General features: G+C 49.5%; 1 protein-coding gene across 3 annotated transcripts in view; it reads right to left on the reverse strand.

The window, feature by feature from the left end:
* Positions 1-26,989, reverse strand: part of ARHGAP39 (Rho GTPase activating protein 39) — a 110,692-nt gene that overhangs the window by 30,222 nt on the left and 53,481 nt on the right. For 2 of the 3 annotated variants that reach the window (XM_058699480.1, XM_058699479.1), the window contains exon 3: positions 13,102-13,536. The exons of the other annotated variant lie outside the window; for it this stretch is intronic. In XM_058699480.1, coding sequence (XP_058555463.1) covers positions 13,102-13,536 — 435 coding nt within the window. The remainder of the gene's footprint in view (positions 1-13,101; positions 13,537-26,989) is intronic. 3 annotated transcript variants of the gene reach the window in all.

Raw genomic sequence — 26,989 nt, forward strand, 5'->3', positions numbered from 1 at the left:
GGCACACTAAAAGGCAAATATCAAGAGGAGAATCTAAGAGAATTTTTTAATAATAAACATTATTTTTAATAACATTATTATTTAATAAACATTTATTTTTATTTAATTAATAACATTAAATTATAAAATTAGCTATCTTATTTAATTAATAACATTATTATTTAATAAATAAACATTTATTTTTGAGAGACAGAGACAGAATGCGAGTGGGTTAAGGGCAGAGAGAGAGGGACACACAGAATCCAAAGCAGGCCCCAGACCCTGAGCTGTCAGCACGGAGCTGGCCGTGGGGCTCGAACCCACAAACCAGGAGATCATGACCTGAGTCAAAGTCAGACGGTTAACTGACTAAGCCACCCAGGTGCCCCTAAGAGAATTTGATAAATGCCTTCCAAGTGATGCTCACGGATTGATAATCAGTATTTAGCAGTAACCACCAGTGTAAAAAGAAACTTTCAAAGATGAAGTATGTAAAATCTCATCACAAGCCACAACAGATGAATACCTACAACCGGTTTGGAGGGTAGGGCAGAGCAACTCCCTATGATTCCTCTGAGCAGCCACACTAGCCTTCCTGCTGTTCCTTGAGCACATCAAGAGCCCTCCCTCTTCAGGAGCAGCCCCTCTCTCAAAATGAACTGTGAGGGGAAAATCCATCAATCAAAGCTGACCCAGAATTGACACAGATGACAGAATTAGTAACGAGAATGTTACAACTTATTAAAACTGTATTCCATATGTTCAAAGGCTAAAAAAGGACCAAATATGGTAAGTAGAGAGAAGGAATAGATAACAAGTCTCAATCTACATTCCAGAGAACCCTGCAATATCTGAAATGGAGAATACAGTGGAAGGGCTTAACAACAGGACAGGCATTGCAGAAAAAAGGATTAGCAGATTTGTCTTTTTGCTCTTGTTGTTTGTTTTTTATTTGAGAGAGAGACAGAGAGTGTGTGCGTGCACACGCACATGCACGCACACAAGCAGGGAAGGAGCAAGAAGAGAGAGAGAATCTCAAGCAGGCTCCATGCTCAGTGCAGCACCCAACACAGTGCTCGATCCCATGACCCTTGGATCATGACCTGAGCCAAAATCAAGAGGGGGGCACTCAACTGACTGAGTCACCCAGGTGTCCCAAGATTAGCAAATCTGAAAGCATAATAGTATAAACTACCCAATGAAACAGAGAGAAAACAAAGATTAAAAGGAAAGAAAGAAAATAAAGAAAATTCGAGAGCATCAGTGAGCTGAGGCGTACTCTACATATGATTGGAGCTCTGCAGGGATGATCAAAAAAAATATTTGGAAAAAAAAAAACCCAAACATTTCCCAAACTTGGTGAAAACTATAAACCTATAGGTCCAAGAAACCCCATGAACCCTGAGCAAGAAACATGAAGAAAACTACACTAAGGCAAATCATAAATTGCTTGCAACCAGCAATAGAGAACATTTTAAAAGAAGCAGAGAGAAAGGACACGATCTGTCCAGACACAAAGTGAGGAAGAGGACAGACCTTTCACCAGAAGTGACGCGGCTGAGGAGGGCAGTGTGGCAAGATGGGAACACCGTCCACCAAGAATTTGAGACCCAGCAGGGTCACGCTTCAGAGAAGAGAGGGAAATACTTTCTAAGACACACAAATGTAAAAGAAGGTATCACCAGCAGACTCACATTACAAGCAATGTTTGGTGAAGTCTTCGGGCAGAGGAGGTCAACCACGTAAAAATCTACAACAGAAGTGAAGAGTACTGGAGATGGTAACTAGATGTTAATGTAAGAAGTGTTTTCCTTTTATTTTCATCTCTTTGAAACATAACTGGCTGCTTAAAGCAAAAATAACGAGCGTATTAAGTGGTTTACCTATGACAGCACCAGGAGGAAGCCTGGAGTGTGTTGTTGGCTCTCACACCACAGGTGCGGTGATGTATTACAAACTGCCTGAAGGCCCAGTCTGATCAGTTAATATGCACTATAAACCCCCAAACAACAACTAAAAACATAGCACAGAGTAAAAAGCAAAGCATAAAGTTGAATTTAAAAGATGTTCAATTAACCCCAAAGAAGAAAAAAAACCAAAAAAACAAAGAACAGAGAGGACCAAAAAAAAAAAAAAAAAAAAAAAAAAAAATAGCAAGATGACATATCTAAACCTAACCATACAAATAATCACATTAAGGGGCACCTGGGTGGCTCAATCAGTTCAGCGTCCGACTTCAGCTCAGGTCATGATCTCATGGTTCGTGAGTTTGAGCCCCACGTTGGGCTCTATGCTGACAGCTCAGAGCCTAGAGCCTGGAGCCTGGAGCTGCTTCCGATTCTGTTTCTCCCTCTCTCTCTGCCCCTCCCCTGCTCATGCTCTCTCTCTGTCTCTCACAGATAAATTAACGTTAAGAAAAAATTAAAAAACAAAAAACAAATAATCACATTAAATGTAAGTGGTCTAAATCCCCAATTAAAAAGCAAAGACAGACTGTATAAAAAAGCAGGACGCAACAATGTGCTGCCTGAGAGAAAATTACAATAAAAGCATAAAAACAGGTTAAAAGTAAAGGCTGGAAACAGAGATACCATGGTGACACTTCAAAAGAAACCTGGAGTGCCTGTATTAACACAAACAGATTTTGGGACAAAGAGCACTACGAGGCATCAGGGAGCACTGCTTGATGATAATGGGATCCGTTCGTCAAGAGGACACAACAGTGGTAAATGTCTGTGCACCGCACTGCAGGGTCACACAACGTGCCTGGGCACTTATTTGCCTGTGAGAAATCAAAGCGTGTGTGTGCACAGGTATTTACGTTAATGCTCACAGCAGCTTTATTTGTACCAACCAAACCTGGAAGCAACCGAAATGCCATCTCAAGGAGGAGGGCCCACACAACGGAGTACTATTCAGCACTGAAAAGGCAATGAGCTGTTGACATATGTAATGACTTTCAAGACAGTTACACCGAGTGAAAGATGGCAAAAAAGAGTCCATGCTGTTTGATTCCATTTACATAAACACCTGAAGAATGCAAACTGCTCCATAATAACACCAGGCAGATCGGTGGCTCCCCGGGAGTGAGTGGCAGCACCAAGAAGGGCTGGGGTGACGAGGGAAAGGAGACTCTAGTGGCCCACAGGCATGTGCACTATCACGACTGTGCAGTCTCACAAGTACACACACACACACACCAACATGTATCAAAATGCATGCTTTACACATGGCTGTTGATGCCTGTCACCTCCCCCTCTGAGAAGAAACGAGGTCAGAATCGTAACATTGAGCGGGATCTTGTCTTTTCATTATGCTTTCCTGGACTACTTCAACGGTTTTTGTGAAAATTTGTATCTTCATAATGGGGGGGCGGGGGGGAGGGGAAAGATCAGTAAAATACCACCAATTTGAAAAAGAAAAATCCACACCTGCCTCACCCCAAAACCTCCACCTCAGGAAGCAAAGCTGTTGAGGGGTTGTTTCTGTCCCTCTGGGAAGAGGAGCATCTTTTCAAAAATCAAAGTGGAAATCTAAGTCTACATAAAACTTACATCAAAGGCCCATTGGGTGGATGGCTGAGTCATTTTCCCTCTTGGCAACAACCAAGGTTAAAAGCAAAAAAACAGACAAAACTGATGGACTCAGAGGATAGCGAGGCCAACCTCAAGGCTCCACCGGGAGAACCTGGCTCCAGAACTCTGCAGGTGGCAGGGGAGATGTAGCATCCAGGCGGGCTATGGGCAGGCAAGACCGAGCGCCTGACCCAATGCCCCATCACGGAGGTCAAATGTCATTGATTCATATGGCTTGATCTGTTGTTATTAAGGGCACATTTGTAAGAATTTCATTGAAAGAGATGGATGGGACAGAGGTTAATTTCAGAATTTCAGTAAATTAGTGGGGAAAAAAAAGATTAAGCAGCACAAAATTCTTGGGGCGCGTGGGTGGCTCAGTCAGTTGAGTGTCAGACTCTTGATTTCAGCTCAGGTCATGCTCCCAGGGTTCGTGGGTTCGAGTCCTGAACTGGGCTCTGCGCTGGGATTCTCTCTTACTCCCACTGTCTGCCCCGCCCCCACTCATGCATGTGCATGCTCTCTCTCTCAAAATAAACAAACATTTTTAAAAAGCACAGAATTCTTTTGCTTTCAACAAGAATAAAAATCTGTAATGATATCCTCGAATAAAAAAGGATGGATGCCATTCAAACTATGGCAAAAGTGACACACACATGCAAACAAACACTCCACACCAACAGAGAGAATGAAAACCAACACGGGTCGCTGAAGACAGCTGTCAGAAGCACACATGGGGTGACAGAGGCTGGGCCCTGGGCCTCCTGCCTTAAAAGGACAGCATCTTAAACTGGACCAAATAATAAAATCCACACTATGATGCTCTAGAGAGTCCTAACCAAAGCTAATTGGGAAACTGAAACAAAACAAAACAAAACAAAACAAAAAAAGGGCAAAACTACAAACACAAACAAGTAAACAGAAAGGATTTAGAGCAATGCCAGAGCATCACCTGAAGGGGATTCCATGAGAAGGAAAGTCTTTTTTTATTTGAGAGAGAGAGAGAGTGAGCAGGGGAGCAGGGGAGAAGGGCAGAGGGAGAGAGAGAGAATCTCAAGCAGGCTCTACATTCAGCTCAGAGCCTGGCACAGGGCATTCTCGAACCCATGAACCTGGGATCATGACCTGGGCCAAAATCAAGAGTCAGGCGCTCAACTGACTGAGTCACCAGGGCGCCCCCAGGAAAGTCCTTTTTTGATGACAGAGGACATATTCAATGCCGAAGATGTAACACAATTAAATCTGACACACTGGCTAACACAGGGCAGAAGCACACAGAGCTACAATTGCACAGGCAGAACAAGGCGCCCATAGGGCCTCGAGGCCCAGCCCGTGACATCAAAAGGAAAAAATAAGTCATTGATGCAGTGAAAATGCATAAATGAACATGGGATTTCATACTCGTAAACTAGGAAAACTATTTTTTTTTTCTTTTCAAGTTTTTATTTATTTGAGAGAGAGAGAACACAAGCAGGGGAGGGGCAGAGAGGGAGAGAGAGAATCTTAAACAGGCTCTGCGCTGTCAGCACAGAGCCCGACATGGGGCTTGAACCCACAAACTGTGAGATCATGACCTGAGCCAAAGTCAGACACTTAACCAACTGAGCCACTGAGGTCCTCTGGGAACACTGGTTTTCAAGTGTCCACAGAATATTTCCAAATTGCATTATCACTTATATAACAAAAAAGCCCAGTAAATTTTAGAATGCAGACATTTTAGATGTTATTCCTTAGACACAATATAATGATTAGAATATGTAACAGAAGCTAAATAAATTTACACTCTTGGAGACTAAAACAAGATTCACCTGAGTACAGCCAGGTCCGGGGCAGCCTAGCTGCTGAGCATGGTGACCCTTGGGAGAAGAGCTGGGGGCAGGAGGGGTGCTGGCAGGGCCCTCTTTCTGGGGGAGCAGGGTCGGGACCTGCAGACTGTACACCCCCAGACCCAGAAGCAGCCGAAGCCCCCCCATGCCCCCCACGCTGCAGGGACCACAGTCTAGGGGTCTGCTGCACCCTGGAACCCCAGCAGCCCGGAGGCTCTCGCAGCCCTTCCCAAAACGTACCCAACACAGCAGTCCAGTCCAACTGCACCCAATCTGATTTGCACCCTAAACCAAGGCACCTTAACAGCTATATGTGGGGTGTTGTGTGAGAGCACATGTGTGTGCATCCGTAAGTGTGTGCACTGAAGTTGTGCATGTGACCTTCTGTCCTGTGGCACAGCCACCACATAAAAGCGTGGCTCTTCTGTTCAAACATGGCACCCAGAGGGAAAATACCTCTGGGAGTTGTGTGACAGCTGCTTCTGGTTGAAAACAAGGAGATTTTTAGTGGATGACATTCTGCTGTGTAAACCGTCTGGACCCTCACCACAGAACTGCTCTTACCTGCCATGAACAGAAGTGGTGGCTGGTAATGAGCCAGAATAGTTTCAGGCAGGAGGCCAGCCCTGGGGAGAGGAGATGGGGCCAATGTCCCGGCTGACGTGCGTGGATTCAGCTAATTCTCAAAAATGAGGGAAAATGTGGTATATTTTCTATAAGATCAAGACAGCAAATTTACCATTAACATGTTCTTACAGAGGAGAAAGGAAAGAATTATCTAAAGAAGAATGAGGTAAGAAGGAACCATGGGCAAAGAAACAGAAAAGTGGGCAAATCTACACAGGGGCTAACTGAAAAAGAAAGGCCTCCTGGGGTTGGGAACCTTGTGGCCAAGGCAGACACTGGCTGCAGAGTCCTGGTAAGTCCCACATGCCCACAAACATTTTAAGTACAACCACAGAAGAAAAATTCCATGGAATAATAAGATACATGACAGAAGGGAAAATAAAACCAAATCTACTTAACCTAGTAAAAGGCAAAACCAAAGAGAAAGGCAGTCTACTAGTTCTCTGTAATAGTAACAGCCAAACATGAGGGGACACAAACTTAGGAACTACTCACTCAGCAGCAGCAAATATAAGTGGCTGGGAACCAGAGACCGCAGACCTCTTGAGTGGCCCTGCAGGCACGGGAGACCGGCTACCTGCCAGGGGTCAGCACTCCTCAGAACGCAAGTCAATGGGTCCAATGAGAACACCCCCTGGATCTTCTGTAGCATTTATATGACGAAAGTAAGGCACATAACCAGCTGAGACTGAGACAGTCTTTTTTTTTTTTTGAGAAAGAGCGAGTGAGCAAGAGCACGTGTGTGAGTGCAAACAGGAGAGGGACAGAGATCAAGTGGGCTCCACGCGGAGTCGGACATGGGGCTCCAACCCACAACCCTGGGTTCATGACCTGAGCCGAAATCAAGAGTCAGATGCTTAACCGACTGAGCTGGCCAGGTGCCCCCAGCTAAGACAGTCTTAAAGATCAAGAAGAGAAGGGGGTTCCTCACCACCCAGGGCTCGGGGCGCTGATGTGAGCAGACACACAGGCGTGACTGTGGTCTGGGGCAAAGTTGGGCATTTTGGAGATGAGAAGGAAAGTAGCTCCCCCCAGGAAAGTAGTTCCAGGCAGATGCAGGTCTCAATGTGAAGATAAACTGTAAGGAAAATGCAAGACATGGAAGGGAGTATCTCTGGATGTAGGCTAAGGAAGAACTTTTTAAATAAAACGTTAAAAGCATAAACCACTAGGTCAAAAGACTAATAAACTTGGTTGCATCCAAAGGACACAGGGACCAGTTAGCAGTCAGGTGACAGAGGACAGGACACTCATGGTATCTAAAAGCAATGAGGAATTGATATCAGGAACACAGGAACTCCTGCAAACTAACAGAGAAAGTAAGCCAGCAACGCCAGTGGGAAAATGAGCAAAAACAAATAAGCAACAAACACAAGAGAAAACTCGAGAGGCGAATGAACTCAAGAAGAAAGAATAAGAATCAGAGGCAAAGAAGAAACAGAAATCAAAGTGCTGGTGAGACGCTCCCCACCCCACCAACTGAAGCCCGGTGCCGGGGCTGCTGGTGGCCTTGCTGCACAGACCCCGGGGCCCCCACCCAGACCCCGGCAGTGGAGGGGCAGGGGCGGGTGCAGCGCCATCAGTGGTTGGAAAAGCAGTACCCGTGAAGAAGGCACCCAGCCTACGGCCCACACGTCACAGGAGCACATGGGACCCGCAAGACGCATGCCAGGTGCACAAAGTGGGAGCAGCATGGGGACAACCGGAGGAGGAGAGGGCAGCAGTGAAGAACACATACCTGAAAGGACACAAAGATGATAAACTAAATCCTTTTGCTGTGTCAGTGATCTAAGTAAACAGAACGGCAATCATCCTGTCAGACCAAAGGCAGGTGTCAAGTAAATCCAACAGCTATACGCTATTTAGAAGAAACACACTCAGAGCATAAGGAAAGGGTAGTAGTTTGGGGACTGATGTTAAGAGGCCAACACCAACCAATGAGAAACAGCAATGCTATGCCAGGATCAAAGCAAGCCAAATTCAAGGCAAAAACGTGATGACATAATGACTAAAGGAATAATTCCCCAGGAAAACGTAACAGTCCTAAATTCATGTGCAATCCACAGCTTCAGCACAGAGGAAGCAGTGACAGATTAAAAGGAGACACAGGCGAATCTACCTCTTCAGAAGTGATACATCAGGCAGACAAAAAATCAGCAAGAAACTTGACTGATGCAACAGATTTGATGTGTTTGAGCCACATCTGGGTAAGTGGCCGACTCCTGATTTCGGCTCAGGTCATGATCTCCTGGTTGGTGGGTTCAAGCCCCGCGTCTGGCTCTAAGCTGACAATGCAGAGCCTGCTTGGGATTCTCTCTCTCTCTCTCTCTCTCTCTCTGTCTCTCTCTCTCCTTCCCTCTCTGTCCCTATCACTCAAAATAAATAAATAAACTTAAACAACAACAACACAAACAACAGACTTGATCTAACGAATCCTAGACCTAACACGGAAAAGAAAATATTTTTGAAATTATTTTGAAATTTTATAAAATCATTTACAAAAATTCAGGATTTAAGCCACAGCAAGTCTCAAAAACAAAAATAAAAACAAAAACCATGCTTTCTGACCAAAATGAAATTAAGTTGGCAATAAAGAACAAGAATGGAAAAAAAACCCTATAGTTTTGAAAATTAAGACATTTGTAAGTTATGAACAAGTCAAGGAAGAAATCTTAATTAAAATCAGAAAATATTTTGGGCGCCTGGCTGGCTCAGTCAGTGAAGCGTGCAATTCTTAATCTTGGGGTCATGAAATTGAGTCTCATGTTGGGTGTAGAGATTACTTAAAAAAAATTTTAAGTCAGAAAAGATCTACCATTGGGGACACCTGAGTGGCTCTGTCAGTTAAGTGTCTGACTCTTGATTTTGGCTCAGGTCATGATCTCAAGGTTCATGGGTTTAAACCCCACACTGGGCTCTACACTTACAGTGTGGAGCCTGCATGATGTTCTCATTCTCTCTCTCTCTCTCTCTCTCTCTCCACCCCCCCACTTCCTCGCTCACTTGCGCCCTCTCTCTCTCAAATATTAAAAAAAAAACCACTTTATAAAATTGGATTTGAGATGTCCAAAAACCTGCATATTCCTGTGCATATTAAAGACACTGAATCAGTAGTTAAAAATGTATTCACCCAGCCACAGGCCCAGGTGGTGTGTAAGTGTGCAGCCAGACAACCTGGAAGCAGGGCGTTTGAGAGGACATGCTCCCAAACACACAAGAAGGAAAGTACAGGCCAGTTTTACCTATCAGCACAGGAAAAAACCTCAAAAAAATATTAGCAATCTGAATCTATTTTGAAAATGACATAGACCGGGTATTCTAGGAATGCAAGAAACATAGAATTAAATGCTGACTGCGGCTGGGTCCCGGGCCCGCTGTAACAAAGCGCAGCAAACTGGCAGCTTAAAACAACAGAAAGTCATTCTCTCCCAGTTCTGGAGGCTGAAAGTCCAAGCTCTGGCTGTGGGCAGGGCTGGTTCCTTCTGACCACTCCCGGCCTTTCTCTGGCTCCTGGTGGTGCTGGCGACCCTGGGCGTCCCCTGGCTTGCAGACGCATCCGTCTGTCTCTGGCTCCATTGCCAAGGGTTTTCTCCTCATGTCTCTGTTCTCACTAGGACACGGGTCCTACCTAAGGCCCACCCTCCTCCAATGTGACGTCATCACAACTCTACTAACTACATCTGAAGAGACCTATTTCCAAATAAGGGCCCATCCTGGGGTCCTGGGGGTTAGGACTTCAACATATCTCTTGGGGGAAGACACAGTTCAACCTATAACACTGATATCAATAGGCTCAAAAAGAATACTTGGTAAAATGGTACATCCACTCACAGTAAAGAACCTGACAGTAGAAGGTGGACTTTCTTTTTTTTTTTTTTTTTTTTTTTCAACGTTTTTTATTTATTTTTGGGACAGAGAGAGACAAAGCATGAACGGGGGAGGGGCAGAGAGAGAGGGAGACACAGAATCGGAAACAGGCTCCAGGCTCCGAGCCATCAGCCCAGAGCCTGACGCGGGGCTCGAACTCACGGACCGCGAGATCGTGACCTGGCTGAAGTCGGAGGCTTAACCGACTGCACCACCCAGGCGCCCCAGAAGGTGGACTTTCTATGCCTGACAGTGTCACAGCATTACAGGTATAGGTATGCAGCCTGAGCGCTGGGACAAGGCCAGGCCTGGTGTTAGATCAGCAAGAGCCCAGAAATAAGACTGATATATAACAATCTGTGTGTATGCACCAGGAATGAGAAGACAGGACTTTTTTATTTTTACTTTTTAAGTTTATTTATTTTGAGAGAGAGAGAGAGAGAGAGAGAGAGAGAGAACAAGTGTACGTGCAAGTGTCCAGGAGGGGCAGAGGGAGAGAGAATCCCAAGCAGGCTCCGTGCTGTCAGCACAGAGCCTGACGCGGGGCTCGATGTCACGAACCATGAGATCACGACCTGAGCCAAAATCAAGAGTCAGATCCTTAACGGACTGAGCCATGCAGGCACCCCAAGCAGGACTTTAAAAAGAAATGTAGGGGCACCTGGGTGGCTCGGCGGTTGAGCATCCGACTCGGCTCGGATCGCAATCTTGTGGTTCACGAGTTCGAGCCCCACATCAGGCTTGATGCTGTCGGCATACAGCCCACTTTGGATCCTCTGCCCCCGCCCCTCTCTGCCCCTACCCCACTCTCACTCTCTCTCAAAAATAAATAAACATCTCAAAAAACAAAGAAAAAAGAAATATAAAATAGATAAAGCACTTGGAAATAAACCTTAAAAAACATGCAAGCCCTTTGTGGAGAGAAGTGTAACACATACCATCTTAACGTGGGAGAAGACAAGACAATGGAGACACCCATTTCCCCTAAACTGACCCATAAACTCAACACAGTTGTACTCCAAATCAAAGAGGGCTTCTTGTAGAAATCCTGGCCCCACACTGACCCAGTAACCCCACAACCCCACAGAACATCCAAGGAACTTTTGGAAAGGATACTCCGGCCCCCAGCAGGTAGCAGGGTGCAGGGCAAAGAAGGGTGGCCCGCTTCTCCAGTCGGTGCCCAGAGCGTGGGTGACAGACACATTTGTGAACAGAATCCTAAAAAGAATCCAATCTGTCCACCTAATTACAGAGATGAGTCAGCAACCAATAGGATAAAGAGTTCAAAAGCACCACAATCCAATAAAAGTGAGACTTTATCTGATGAGCCCAGAGGCTGCTGGAGCTGCTGGGTCGGAGAGAGCTCAGGCAGGCCTTTGGGCTGCTGCACAGCGTGGGCCTCAGGGAGCCAGAGGTGGAGCCCACGCACCCGTCTGCTTTCTCCACAGTGCTCATGCCTGGGGTTCCTCAACCTCACCAGCGGAAGCACCATTTTCTGGGGACAACCCCCAAAAGCCCCTCTGAACCTCCTCATGCCACCTGGCCACTGCCTCTTTGGCCTCTGACCTCTGGTGTGTCCAATGCAAGGGCCCAAGGCAGGCCACCTCAAAATGTACCACGATGGCAAACTGATTATTATTTTTGCACCGAAGGTACTTGAGAAACCCCGGTGCAAGGTCATCAGACACACCTCTGTCTCCTGAGAGCAGGAAGTAAACCTCCCACATGAAAAATGCCCTCCCTGTACTAAGAAGTAAAAAGACACCCTTATCACCAGAGATAGGGGCTTCATACCTGAGAAAGCTGGAGAAATAAACCCTGTTGGTGTTTTCACTAATCCACTACCCCAGCTCACGTTGTGCTTAGAATTCCTCACTGGCAAAGCTCCCAAAGATCTCTTTTTCTTTTTCTCTTTCTCTTTTTCTCTGTTTACTTATTTATTTTGAGAGTGGGAGAGAGACAGAGTGTGAGTAGGGGAGGGGCAGAGAGAGAGAGGGAGACACAGAATCCGAAGCTCCAGGCTCTGAGCTGTCAGCATAGAACCTGACGTGGGGCTTGAACTCACCAACCGTAAGATCATGACCCGAGCCAAGATCAAGAGTCAGATGCTTAACTGACACTTAACCAACAGAGCCACTCACGCACCCTGCAAAAGTCTGTTTTAGCCTATCAATTCCTCACAAATTTATTGTCTCTTTGCCTAAAATATATAAAAACTACTGCCTTGGTTATTTCCTGGGGTCTCAATTTCATTACTGGACCTCTGTGTGCACCAAATAAAACTTTATTTTTTCTCCCGTTAATCTATGTTCTGTCAATTTAATTCCTAACCCAGCTGGAAGAATCCTGGGAGGAAAGAAGGAAATTTCTGCCCCCCAGCACCAGCATCCACACTGGTCTGACCCCTGTACGTGCCCCATCTTCCCCAGCCATGTAGGAGCACCACAGCTAGCTGTCCGGCCCCAAAGAGCACCCCAAATCTGCTGGCACACCCACCTGACCATGCCACAAAGGAACGGAATGTCCAGTTCCTGCCAATGGCTGCCAACCAGCCCTGTTTCCACCCTTGGCCCCTTGGACATCCTTTCCACAGGAGCAACATGGACCTTGAGGCATAAACCACGTTTGGTCACTTTGTGGTTTCCACTGTCCTTGAGTGGAAGCAGCCTGCCCGGCCTTTGGCCCTGCCTGCCCCATTGCTACCTCCCTGTCCCTGCCTGGCCTCCAAGGCCAATATCGCATCCCTACATCCTCCCTGGTCTGTCACCTCATTGTCACCAGGGCACACACCGTCCCATCATCTTCCTGACCAACCATGCCTTCTGGACTTGGCTCCCTGAGTTCCGGGCTTGGAGCAGCGCCTGCTGGGTGGGGGCCCTGGGGTGTGGGGCACCTGGGATACAGGGCACATCTGGGGGGTGCTGATGCCATATCCATGCTTCCCACAGTGGACAGAACCCAATGATCTCACAGTCATCGGCCAGAAGACCCCCGGCCCGATGCCTCCTGACAACCCTGTCTGGAAAAGACAAGCGTGGCAGCCCCCAGCCCTCCAGAGGCCGCCCAGCAGGGGACAGACCTTGGCCCTCCGCATCCCCAGCAGAGGCTCTTGCCAAACGGAGACGAGAGCATTCTGGGGGCAAGGGTGGCAGCTGGTGCAGGCAGCTGTTTGCATGAGGTTCGGGCCCCACCTGGCACTTGAGGGTCTGGCCACCCACCCGCCTCACCTGCTGCTCTCTTCCTTCAGAGCCCCGAAAGCGGCCTGCCGGCTGGCCCTCCCCAAAGGCTCCTGCACCTTCTCGCCGGCGTCCAGCTCGGGCTCCAGGGAGGAGCTGGTGCTGCCCTCGTGGCTGACGCTGCTGCCCCGCCCGGGGCTGTTCTCCGCCGAGGCACGGGGTGACTCCGTGTTCTGCTTCAGGGTCTGCAGCTTGGCCAGGGGGATGATGTCACAGTCCTGCGGCCGGTGCCACACGGTGCGCTGAGTGCTGGCGTTGTAGTAGTAGAAGCGGGAAGTGTTGGGGTCAAACAGCTCCCACCACTGGTTCTCGCTGGTGCGCTTGATGCGGACGCCGGCAGGAGGGTCCCACACGCACTCGCCCGTGACCAGGTTGGCATACATGCGCTCTCGGGTGCGCGGCTCGATGATCTCCACCCACTCCAGCCTGAGAAAGAGCAAAAGGGGTGTCAGTGGGGTACGCTGGCTTCCGTGGACAAGGGGTTTCTGCAGCCTGGCTAGAGGGGGGTCCCGGCCTCAGGGCTCAAGGGGCTCCTGCAGCCTGGCCCAGGACAGGGAGGTTGGAGTGGAGAAGAGGGCTGCCTCCAACCCCAGGCCCACTGCACCTCAAGCGGTGCCCCCTGTGTCCCCAGCTACTGCACAGTCCAGCTGCTGCGTGGTCCACCCAATGGCGGGGGGGGGGGGGGGGGGCGTGGTCTGTAGACCCTTGCACCCAGTATCAGACCCCTTCTCACACCACTGGCTCCCAAATACAAGAAATCCTATCACTTATACAAGAAACCCAAGCCAAACTGACGTCCCACTCCAGATTTTCCACATGCTCACTACTGTCCAGCCCCCAGGAGCCCTCTGGGGAGTCTTGTGCCAAGCTGGCCTCGGAGGAACCTGGACACAGCCTGGCTGCTCTCAGTCTGTCGGACACCCTTGTCTCTATAGTGGGCCCAGCTGGGATGTGCCTTGGTGCTCTGGAGCCATTTCCTCCAGGGGCCCCCAGGGAGCCCCCACCCACCCCAAGGATACAGCTTTCATCCTGCTAAGTTTTTTAATGCAAAAGAGGACTTGGAAAACAAGGTATGCAAACTGAAGCTATTCAGAACAAGGACATTTTATTGTTATTTTTTATTTTGGAGAGAGAAGAGAGAAGAGAGAAGAGAGAAGAGAGAAGAGAGAGAGAGAGAGAGAGAGAGAGAGAGAGAACTCAAGCAGGGGAGAGGAGCAGAGGGAGAGAGAGAATCCCAAGCAGGCTCCACGTTCAGCAGAGAATCTGACACAGGGCTCAATCCCATGACCCCGAGATCATGACCTGAGTTGAAATCAAGAGTTGGACACTCAACCGACTGAGCCACCCTGGTGCCCCATGAATAAGGCAATTTTAATGCCTGTATGTGTGATATCAGGCTGTGTCTGGCTGACATCTGGCACATTTTTATTCTGCTTCCAGTTTTCACACCAATTAACAACCCTTTAAATGCCACAGACCTCTCTGCCGTGTGGAGGTTCTGCATCTGTGAGTCTTTCCACTGCTCCAGAACCCTGTGATGGGCACAACCCTCATTACTGCTGGGGTAGTTGGGAGGCCTCCGGCTGGGAGCACAGGGGGGCTCGCTCTCTCAGGACTGGACTCCCCATACTGGGAGGAGCGTGAGCCACATAACTTACTGTGTACTCCCAGCAGCACTGAGGCTCTGTGGCCTCTTTCAGGGTCAGCAGATGCTTCCGGAAGCCAGTGGGGAGGGCCAGGTGGGTCCTGGGTCCCCATCTCAGCCAGCACCTGGGTGTGGGTGCCTGGCACAGCACAGGGTGGAGGCAGTCTGCGAGGAAGGGATGGGGCACCGCTGTGGGGCACACGAGGACGTCACTGCCTCAGAGGCAGGAGGCGGAGAGCTGGAGGGGGGCAGGGAGGAGGGCGGGCAGAGAGAGAAGGGAGCACGGCGGGGCCAGATGCGGGACCGGCTCGTGGGTCTCCGCAGAAGGGCCAGATGGTGCGGGCGAGGTGTAAGCAGCAGGGCTCATGAGAGAAAGGGGGGCGGGGAGCAAGTGGACAGCCCTCCTGACCTGACTTCACCTCACCTGAACAGCAGAGGGAAGCCAGGAGCAGACAGGGAAGGTGGTGAGGCCATGGTGTGCGCCGTTCTGTCTCGAGAGGAGGATAAAGAGCAGCCATCTGGACGATGGAGGAGGACCCATCCGTCCTGTGGGTGCCAGGAGGTGCCAGGGGGATCGAGCCCAGACTGCTGCTCCAGGGAAAGGGGACGCCAGTAGATGGCTGGGTGAGTCTGAACCCACAGCATGGGGCCACCCCCTTCTCACGGGGCCCACAGGCTGCACCTCACCTCCAAGGGAGGCCAGTGGGGCCTCTACGACTGATCACCCCGCTTCACTTTCAAATTTTTAACTTTTTGTTTTGAAACCATCTTGGCCACGGAGGGTGCTGTAACAGAACACGGCGGAGCGGGCAGCACACAAACAACAGACATTTACTTTTGCAGCCTGGATGTTCAGGTGCAAGGTGTCTGCAGGGCCGGGTTCTGGTGATCTTCCTACTGCACACGGCACCCTTCCCTCCACGACGGACCCGCGTCTGAGTGTGCTGCTGGCTCTGTGGGTCGGTGTGAATCTGACCAGCACCCTGGTGTCCTCACCACGACAGCCGTGGACAGTCTGCACTTCTGAGGTCCCCGCTTCCTCTTCAGGTGTGTCTTGCCTATTCCTGGCCCTTGCTCTTGCCCACAAACCCTCGAATCAGCCTGTCGGCACCTCTGCTGGGTCCACCGCAGGAGGGTTAGACGTGCCTTCCACCCAAACCGTGTACCCACTCATCCAGGTCTCCCTTAAAGGATGTGCACATCTTTCATCAGATTTATTCCTAGGCTTCATACATACACACTATTGTAAATCGCATGTTCTTTTTATTGTCTTTTATTTTTTATTTTTAAAAATTTACATCCAAATTAGTTAGCATATAGTGCAGCATGATTCAGGAATAGATTCCTTAATGCCCCTTACCCATTTAGCCCATCCCCCCTCCCACAACCCCTCCAGTAACCCTCAGTTTGTTCTCCATATTTATGAGTCTCTTATGCTTTGTCCCCTTCCCTGTTTTTACATTATTTTTGTTTTCCTTCCCTTATGTTCCTCTGTTTTGTCTCTTAAAGTCCTCATATGAGTGAAGTCATATGGTTTTTGTCTTTCTCTAATTTCACTTAGCATAATAACCTCTAGTTCCATCCACGTAGTTGCCAATGGCAAGATTTCATTCTTTTTGTTTGCCGAGTAATACTCCATCGTATATATGAACCACATCTTCTTTATCCATTCATCCATCGATGGACATGTGGGCTCTTTCCATACTTTGCCTCTTGTCGATAGTGCTGCTATAAACATGGGGTGCATGTGTCCCTTCGAAACAGCACACCTGTATCCCTTGGATAAATGCCTAGTAGTGCAATTGCTGGGTCATAGGGTAGTTCTATTTTTAGTTTTTTGAGGAACCTCCAGACTGTTTTCCAGAGCGGCTGCACCAGCTTGCATTGCCACCAACAATGCAAAAGAGATCCTCTTTCTCTGCATCCTCACCAACATCTGTTGTTGACTGAGTTGTTAATGTTAGCCACTCTGACAGGTATAAGGTGGTATCTCATTGTGGTTTTGATTTGTATTTCCCTGATGATGAGTGATGATAAGCATTTTTTTCATGTGTCGGTTGGCCATCTGGATGTCTTCTTTGGAGATGTGTCTATTCACGTCTTTTGCCCATTTCTTCACTGGATTATTTGTTTTTTGGGTGTTGAGTTCGATAAGTTCTTTATAGATTTTGGATACTAACCCTTTATCTGATATGTCATTTGCAAATATCTTCTCCCATTCTGTCGGTTGCCTTTTAGTTTTGCTGATTGTTTCCTTCGCTGTGCAGAAGGTTTTTATCTTGATGAGGTCCCAGTAGTTCATTTTTGCTTTGGTTTCCCTTGCCTCCAGAGACGTGTTGAGTAAGAAGTTGCTGCGAGCAAGATCAAAGAGGTTTTTGCCTGTTTTCTCTTCGAGGATTTTGGTGGCTTCCTTACATTTAGGCCTTTCATCCATTTTGATGTTATTTTTGTGTCTGGTGTAAGAAAGTGGTCCAGATTCATTCTTCTGCATGTGCTGTCCAGTTTTCCCAGCACCACTTGCTGAAGAGACTGTCTTTATTCCATCGGATATTCTTTCCTGCTTTGCCAAAGATTAGTTGGCCATACGTTTGTGGGTCCATTTCTGGGTTCTCTATTCTGTTTCATTGATCTGAGTGTCTGTTCTTGTGCCAGTACCATACTGTATTAATGATGACAGCTTTGTAGTATAGCTTGAAGTCTGGGATTGTGATGCCTCCTGCTTTGGTTTTCTTTCTGAAGATTGCTTTGGCTATTCGGGGTCTTTTCTGGTGCCATACAAATCTTAGGATTGTTTGTTCTAGCTCTGTGAAGAATGCTGGTGCTATTTTGATAGGGATTGCATTGACTATGTAGATTGCTTTGGGTAGTATTGACATTTTAACAGTATTTGTTCTTCCTACCCAGGAGCATGGAATCTTTCTCCATTTTATTGTGTCTTCTTCAATGTCTCATAAGCTTTCTATAGTTTTCAGCATATAGATTTTTCACCTCTTTGCTTAGATTTATTCCTAGATACTTTATGGTTTTTGGTGCAACTGTAAATGGGATTGATTCCTTGATTTCTCTTTCAGTCGCTTCATTGTTGGTGTACAGGAGTGCAACCGATTTCTGTGCGTTGATTTTACACCCTGCAACTGTGCTGGATTCATGGCTCAATTCTAGAAGTTTTTTGGTGGAATCTTTTGGGTTTTCCATATAGAGTGTCATGTCATCTGTGAAGAGTGAAAGTTTGACCTCCTCCTGGGCGGTTTGGATGCCTTTTATTTCTTTGTGTTGTCTGACTGCAGAGGCTAAGACTTCCAATACTATGTTGAGTAACAGTGGGGAGAGTGGACATCCCTGTCTTGTTCCTGACCTTAGGGGGAAAGCTCTCAGTTTTTCCCCCATTGAGGATGATATTAATGTTGGGTCATTCACATATGGCTTTTATGATCTTGAGGTATGCTCCTTCTAGCCCTACTCTCTTGAGATTTTTATCAAGAAAGGATGCTGTATTTTGTCAAATGCTTTCCCTGCATCTACTGAGAGGATCATACGGTTCTTGTCCTTTTATTGATGTGATGAATCACGTTAATTGTTTTGCGGAGCACGTTCTTTTTAAAAACAAAATCGGGACATATAACATATACAGACAAATGTACAAAACACAGAGATAAGTTTAATGAGCAATTATGATTCAACACTGGTGTTGCCATCACTCACCAACAAATAAAACGAGGCAGCATCCAAGACACAGCCACATCACACCTGTTCGCCCCGAGGACACCACGATCCTGAGTTTTAAGGCAACCGTTTTCCTTGCTTTTATAGTCCAAACATCTTTTTTTTTTTTTTAGTCCAAACATCTTTGAAGATAACCCTAAACAAATTTTTTGAGGTGTGTCTATTTTTCAATCACACATTCACGCAATAAAACTATTTTTTTGTGTGTCTCGTTTCTTTCACTTGCAACCGAAACCCACTGACGCTGTCTACCTGGCTGCAGCCCGCCCAAGCGCACAGTGCACAGTGCTGCACTGCCTGAAGCTGTCACACGGTTTTGTGTGTGTGCATGTGTTTTTTTTTTAATGTTTTTATTTATTTTTGAGAGACAGAGTATGAGCAGGAGAGGGGCAGAGAGGGAAGGAGACACAGAATCTGAAGCAGGCTCCAGGCTCCGAGCTGTCAGCACAGAGCCCGACGCGGGGCTCGAACTCATGGACTGTGAGATCATGACCTGAGCCGAAGTCGGACGCTTAACCAACTGAGCCACCCAGGTGCCCCTGTGTGCATGTGTTTTTACGTTTGTCTGTCGGTTTGTCTGTTTAGGTAATTTCTATACCCAACGTGGGGCTCAAACTCACAATCCCGAGATCAAGAGTCCACTCAGGTGGACTTGAGCCAGTCAGGTGCCTGGGTCACATGTTTTTAACATCTGAGTGGTTTGCCATCTGGGACTATGTTTCACAACTCTGCTATGCACATCCTCACCCATGAGCCCTGCGCAGGGGCTGCAGAAGCCTGCGGAGGTAAGACGCCGGGTCCCAGGAGTGCACACCAACTGTCCAGAGGACCCCGACTTGCTCCCCCCTGAAGTGCGCCCAGCAATACTGCTTGCTCCTCACCCTCACCTGCTGGTAGTGTCCAATTTTTACATTGTTAAATTTATAATTTTCTGATTGGTGATGGTGTACAGAAACACATTTTGTACATTACTTAAAATTTTTTTTTTAATTTATTTTGAGAGAGAGACTGCAAGTGAGGGAGGGGCAGAGAGCATGGTGGGGAGAAAGAGAGAATCCCAAGCAGGCTCTGCACTGTCAACACGGAGCCTGATGCGGGACTCAAACTCGTGAACCATGAGATCGTGACCTGAGCCAAAATCAAGAGCCAGACGCTTAACCAACTGAGCCCCCCAGGTGCTTCTGTATATGACTTTTGTAAGTAATCTTCCTCAATTTTCCTATTGACTCTAACAATTTACTATAGATTCACCTGGGAATAAACAAGGAAGAGCCCTCTTGTCATTTGTGTGTAATGTAACGGAACTGTCTTTGTAGACGATGTTAACGATTTGGCAAATAAACAGAACAAATAACTCACTATGACATATATTCAGGTGCAAGTTCACTTTCAATTAGTGAAACGCAGGATCTGGGGGACTCCTGGATCTGAAGGTTGGCATCTTTAAACAATTCTGGAAAACTCTCCGTGTCCACATTTTGAAGGAAACCTCCCAATGCTCTGCCTCCTTCTGGGCCCCACGGGGCCCTCACTCGTGTTGTGGAGCCTGCACATCCCGCTCCACCTTGCCTGCCACGCCAGATCGCCCCTTCAGTCCCTCTTCCTACTTCATTCGTTCTCTCTTCATCTGTGTTAAAGCTGCTGGTCCTGGGGCGCCTGGGTGGCGCAGTCGGTTAAGCGTCCGACTTCAGCCAGGTCACGATCTCGCGGTCCGTGAGTTCGAGCCCCGCGTCAGGCTCTGGGCTGATGGCTCGGAGCCTGGAGCCTGTTTCCGATTCTGTGTCTCCCTCTCTCTCTGCCCCTCTCCCGCCCGTTCATGCTCTGTCTCTCTCTGTCCCAAAAATAAATAAAAAACATTAAAAAAAAAATTAAAAAAAAAAAAAAAGCTGCTGGTCCTTCTCCAGGGTCGTTCCTCAGGGTCTTTCGTTCTCCACTCACACGTGCAAGTTCCTCACGGTTCTGGAAACTCGGCGATTCTGTAACTGATGATTCCAGTATAGACATCTTTAATGGGCCTCTCCCTGCCAGTCTCACTCCGGATGCTCTGTTTCCCTAGATGTCTGTCCTCTGACTCTGACTTCTCTGCGCTCCCTCTCTGTGCCTGCAACAGGGCTGCTCAGCACTACGGGAATAAATCTGGCCCCACAGTGCGACGTCTCCACAGGGTCCACACCTGCCCTCACCTTGCTGTCCACGGGATGCTTCAAAATGCTCAGCGTGCTTCCCAGGCCTCCCATCACCCTCCTATCCACTCCTTCCCACAGACGTCCCTCAGCTGCCCCATAGAGAACCCAGAGATTAGGTGTCCCTCCTCCCCAAAGATGTCCCTTAGCTGCCTCACAGAGAGCCCGGAGTGGAGATGTCTCTCCTCTCCACAGACGTCCCTTAGCTGCCCCACAAAGAAGCCCAAGTTTAGGTGTCCCTCCTGTCCACAGACATCCCTCAGTTGCCCCACAGAGAGCCAGAGCGAGGAGGTGTCCCTTCAGTGCAGCTTCCCCTTGACACCCTACATGAGCACATGGCCTACCCCGCATCCAATCCCACACTCCCATCAACAAACTTTTCACACCCAACATACAGGCTGGTAACCCTGCCACTGACTTACAGAACCCCGAGTACCCCCTTCAGGGAATCGCTGCTTTGCTGTGGGTCACTGCACCCAACAGTGACATCTTGAGAGCCCAGCACAAGGAGGAGTCCACTGTCTTTGTAAGCTGCACCTCTCCTCCTTCTTGCACCTGCAGTCAAACTGGGCTGCTCTCGGGGGACGGACTCTGTGGTTTCCTGCGACCCCCACCCACCACATGTCAGTCATCCTGTGTGAGGAAGAACAGAGTGTCCTGGGGACAAAGGCTGGGAGAGGATGTCCCGGAACCGTGAGGACAGGAGGCAGGCCTGCAGGCTGTGCCGTCCAGGCTGCAGCCACCCCTCAAGGCCAGCGGCTGTGGAAGATGGGGCAGGAGTCCCCTCATCATCTCCCGGTCTGCCCCTTCCAGGACCATCCTCCACCACATCCACCGGTTTGCTGCTCACGTGAAAATCTGCTTCCCCAACTGCCCCACAGCACTGAGTGGGACTGCGCCAACCCTGCTTCTCCACGCGACATGAATGTGCCGAGTGGCCCTCTTCCCTGCCATGAGGCAGGTCTTGACCTAGCACAGAGACCCTCACCCCTGCTCCAACTGCCTTCACCTGCTTGCAGCACCCGGCTGGCTGCCAGCTGGCCATTCCCCTCAGTGTAGACACAGCAACATTCTAACCCTGTGAATTGGGTCGCTGTACCTGGGAAACCCTCGGCGGCTTGAGCCATCCCAGGGACAACATGCACTCCCAGAAAACTCACACTTTCCACTCTCGGCTTCCTGATCTGGCCAAGCTCTCCTCACAGGACAGTCGGCCACTTGTGCCTCCACCCCCAGAGCCACTTACACAGGCACCTCCTCTCAGCTACCTGGCAAATACTGGGACACCAAAGGATGGCATCCTGTACTCAGAGGCACCCATGCATACGGGCCAAAGAGCATGAAAGGGACCCGCAGATGCTTCAAAGAAGACAGGCCGGCTGACCAAGGGCTATCTCCACCCAAGGCAGGAAAGGAAGTAAGGGACAGAGTGGGGGGACCCCCAAGAAGACACCTGGATGCAGAGGCCTGGAGGCCAGGGCAGGAGCTTGCTTGAGTGAAGGGCCAGGGCAGGAGGCTTGAGTCTTGCTTGAGTGAAGAGAGAAACCCCGAGAATGGCTCTCGGCAGGGCTGACATGATCTCACTCAAGCTGATTCATAGGGAACAAGGATGGAGACTTCTGGAAGGCCAGGCAGGAGCCAGCCCCAAGGTCAGGTTGGGCACGGGGCACGGACCCCCAGACGGGTGAGAGGCTGCTGGAGGGCGGGAATGGAAGGTCGGCTGCGTGCTGGGCTCCCTGAGGGGAGGAAGTGCAGCACCCTTGCGCCCCCAGGCGGCCACCCCACGGTGGTCCCTGCACCCTGCCCCTCACACAGCTGTGCTGCTCTCCTATCCCGCCTCACAGTGATGGATTTGACCAGAACAACGTCCACAAAAGCCCCCAAAAGACTGTTCTGGCAGAAAAGCTCCCAAAGGGCTGAACTGAACATTCTAAGCCCTAAAGAAGCAAGACCAACTCTTATTTTTGCTTTAAATACACTTTCAAGTGAATCTGATGGCTATAACTCTCTCTAAACAAAGAATACCATCTGTTCCCTTTTTGGCACACTCTTGTGTGTGTGTGGGTAGGACCCCACTTTTTCAGAAGAATGTTCTGGTCACCCCTGGGGTACAGCATTGAACCAAGACCTGTGGGGAGCCAGAGGGCAGAGAATGCATATAGGATCCCTGCACAGAGTAAGGAGGAGACACAGCAGAGCTGGGGCTGGGCCAGTGCTCAGCTCCCCCACCCAGACCCCTGCCAGGCAGGCTGGGGAGAGGGAGCTTTGTGCGGCCTGGAGATAACCACCTCCTTGCTGGAGTAAGTGCTGTCTATGCCCAGCGCTCGGCCCGTGGGGCCGGCATGGCGCATGGACACGCAGTCACCAGCCATGTGACAACGAACGGTGCTCCAACTGCCCCTGTGGGCTTCCCTGCCAGAAGAGGCCCAACACTGCAGGCGACAGACTGGCAGTAGTATCTGAGGTGAGTCAGTGAAAAGGAGCGGCAAGCTGGCCTGTGGTGCCCTCAGTGTGCTGGGAGTGGTGCGCACGAAGTCGACCCAGAGGGCCCTTCCAGCCTCCCCGGTTCTTAGAGATACTCACTTGCAGACAATGATGTGTTCAAATAAGTATTTCCTGAAATAACTTAATGAGTGTCAGGTATGTGCCAGGCAACTGACCAGGTGAAAGGGACACAACAGTGACCAAGCACATTCTCTGCCCTCCAGATTCTCATGACAAGTGCCGGACCCACTCACTGGGGAAAGGAGTGTTTTCAACAAATGGGGCTGGGACAGCTGCATGTGCACATGCAAGAAAAGGAAGCTGGACCCCTACCTCATACCACACCAAGTTAGCTCAAGATGGATCAAAGACCTAAATGTAAGAGCTAAAGCTATAAGTCTTGGAAGAAAACATAGGGGTAAATCTTCATGACCGTGGATTTGGCCATGGATTCTTGGACCTGACACTAAAAACATGAGCAACAAAAGAAGAATAGATAAGTTGGACTTGATCAAAATTTAAAACTTTTGTGCTACAAATAATACCATTAAGAAAGTGAAGGGGCGCCTGGGGGCTCAGTCGGTTGAGCATCTGACTTCGGCTCAGGTCATGATCTCATGGCTCGTGGGTTCGAGCCCCACGTCGGGCTCTCTGCCGACAGCTCGGAGCCTGGAGCCTGCTTCGGATTCTGTGTCTCCCTTGCTCTCTGCCCCTCCCCCACTCGTGCTCTGTCTCTGTCTCTCAAAATAAATAAATGTTAGAAAGAAACCAAAAAAAAAAAAAAAAAGAAAGAAAAAAAAAAGAAAAGAAAGTGAAAAGACAGCCACGGAAGGGGAAAATACATTTGCAAATCACGTATCTGATAAAGGACTTGTATCCAGAACGCATAAAGAACTCTTACAAGACAAATGCCCAATTAAAAAAATGGGCAAAAAATCTGAAGAGACATTTCTCCAAAGAAGATAAACAAAAAGCCAACAAGCACACAAAACGGTGCTTGACATCAACAGGCAACAGAGAAGGGCAAACCCAACCACGATGAGACTCCACACCGATGAGACTGTAGAATGGCTACAGTAATTTCTTAAAACCATAACGACAAGTATTGGAGGAGATACGGAGAAACTGCGACCTTCATACTCTGCCGGTGGGAACTTAAAATGGTACATCCACTCTGACAGTCTGGCAGCTCCTAGAAAGTTAGACAAAGTTACCACGTGCCCCGGCATTTCTCTGACCCAAGAGCAACAGAAACCTGCACAGAAGTGTTCACACAGCGTGAGTCATAATAGAGAGAATGTGGAAACAACACAAATACCCATCACCTGACAAACGGATCAACATGTGGTGCAGCGACACGAGAGGATGTGCTGTGACGTGGATGAACCTTGAAAACATTACTTTGAATAAAAAAAGCCAGTCATAAAAGACTACCTGTTGCGTGATTCCATTTATTTAAACCGTCAGGAGCAGAAAAATCCATAGGGAGATGGCAGATTAGTGGTTGCCAGGGCTGGGGCGGGGGGCGGGGTGGGGTCAGCTGCCAAAGGGGTTTCTTGGTGGGGTCGTAAAAACGCAGACAGTGGTGATGGCTGCATAACTTCTCGAATGTACTAAAAACATTGTACACTTTGAAGGGTAAATTAATTTATGTGAACTATGTATCATTGAAAAAAAAGGACTGCCACTTCAGGGGAGCCTAGCAGCTCGAAGCAGGGGTTGCATGGTGGGGTGCTCGCCACAGAAGGTAGCGGGGAGGAGCGGAGGCTTCCCAGGTCACAGCTGGTGCTGCCCAGACAGACAAGCACAGAGGCTGACAGGGCGGGACTGACCTCTGGGCTCCAGTGTGAGTTGGCCACGACCTGAGCAGGTACCAGGACATCAGTAAGTGCTCAGCTGCTAGTTGCCCCCCACCAGCCCCTTGAACGCACCCCCCCCCCAGGCCATCGGCCCTCCTCGGCACCAGCCCCCCTCCCGTCCTACGCACAGGCGTGCCTGCCCACCTCAGCGCCCCGTGCTGCCCCTGCTCTGTGCCGCCTTCTCGCCCGCAAAGCCTGCCGTTGCAGGGACGTCACCCATGTTCACATCAGCCTCTTCCACCCTTTACAGGTTGTTGGCACCCAGGAGAGATATCGCTTGTCCTCAGACCTCACATTCACACTCTGTCCCAAACTCCCATCGCCCCATCGTCGGACAACGTCCTCTTGTGCGGCTGCGGCCTTGTCATTCTACTGCTTTCTACCTGTAGCCAGTGTGGCCACAAAGACTCCACGTCCCAGACCCTGGCAGACACCAAACCCACTCTCACTGCTAAGCGAATTCATCAATGCAGACAGCACCCTAAGAGCAAAACCAGGGGATGGGCTGGAATGCCCACAACGTCCCCCAGCAAGAAGTGGCTGTGCATGCCATGCCCTCTTGTCCCCTCGCTCCACTGGCCTCGCTGCCCCGTCAGCGTCTGCCTTCCTCCTGCAGGAGGGCCAGATGATGCTGAGTCCCCCGCCCGACAGCCCTGCCTAAAGGAAAACCCCTCTGCATCGCCTGACCAAGGGCTCTGTCCAGTGTCGTGGCCCGGTTACTGAACTGGGGCCTGGGCCTGGTGGTCCCTCACAGAGGGAGCAAGGGCTGCACATGTGGAACCTCGGTTAGAGCACGAGCACCACCCGGGAAGGGGAGGGCAGCAAGCACACGGCCCTGCCCACCTCCAGGTGCTGCTCTGCACACGGTGTGCATTTCTACGTTTCAGGAAACACGAAGCTCACACCTACTGAATAAAACTGGCAATGAAGCATACCCGAGGAAACAGCACAGGGCTCAAACCTCACAGGCCTTGTCTGCTCCGCTGACAGTGCCCTGGGCAGATACTGTTGGACCCACCACGATGTCCAACCATTCTTCCAGACCTGTAGCTTCAGCCTGAGTCTCTTTGACCGTCTGTGTCCCATGAGCACAGGGAGAGGCATGCATGCCCTTCCTCACACAGTCTTCCCTTCTAGGCCTTGGCTCAAGGGATGCCCCAGCAAACTGCCTTGGCAAGACCCAGGGCCCCAGGCACTTGCACGTGCTCATTCCTGAGCCTGCCCAGTGGCACTGGCATCAGCAGCTCCTTTCACACTGTCCCAGAGCCACCACGGGGTGAGGCGCCAGGTCAACACAACACCACACTGAGACCAGTGTGTGAGCCTGGGCTGCTCGTCCACGACCACAGCAGCCACAGTCCTTCCCTCAGAGCCACAGCAGAGCCAACACACCTCTCAGTCCTCAGTGCGCAATCAGGCCCCACATGAAATGGAGAAGTGACTGGGCAGATGAGAATCAACTCCAAGCCCCACTCCCTGTGCCTGGCAGGACCGGCACTCTGAGCACCAAGGACATCAGGAACATTAGCACCTTGGGAAAGGACGGGACAAGGCAAAGATGACAGACAGTGCCACAGGAGCAAGACACCAGCAAGAACATGGTCCTGGGCACACGTCCAGCAAGGCACTCGATCTTCACGGGTGAATGAACGAATGATGGGCCTCTGTCAGGGGCCAGAACACATCACAGCCGGCATTTCCCCCCAAATTAGCCTACGGTCTGGATACACTGCCAATGAGAATCCCAACAGGACATCTTTTCTGGGTAGGGGACAGACTGACTACCATTTATACCAAGAGGAGGCAAAAGCATTTTGAAAAGGGCTGGAGGGGGCATATGAAGGTCCAACAGGAGGCCAAGGCAGGCTGTGTGCTCAAGTGCGCACACAGACGCATGGATGGAAAAGAAAGCCCCTCACAGATCTGTCCCCTTGGGAGACAGGTGACATTCACAACCTAGGCCAACTGTCTATACGGAAAGCAGC

Source organism: Neofelis nebulosa, chromosome 14 (assembly GCF_028018385.1).
Source record: "Neofelis nebulosa isolate mNeoNeb1 chromosome 14, mNeoNeb1.pri, whole genome shotgun sequence".
In the NCBI taxonomy this organism is placed as follows: Eukaryota; Metazoa; Chordata; class Mammalia; order Carnivora; family Felidae; genus Neofelis; species Neofelis nebulosa.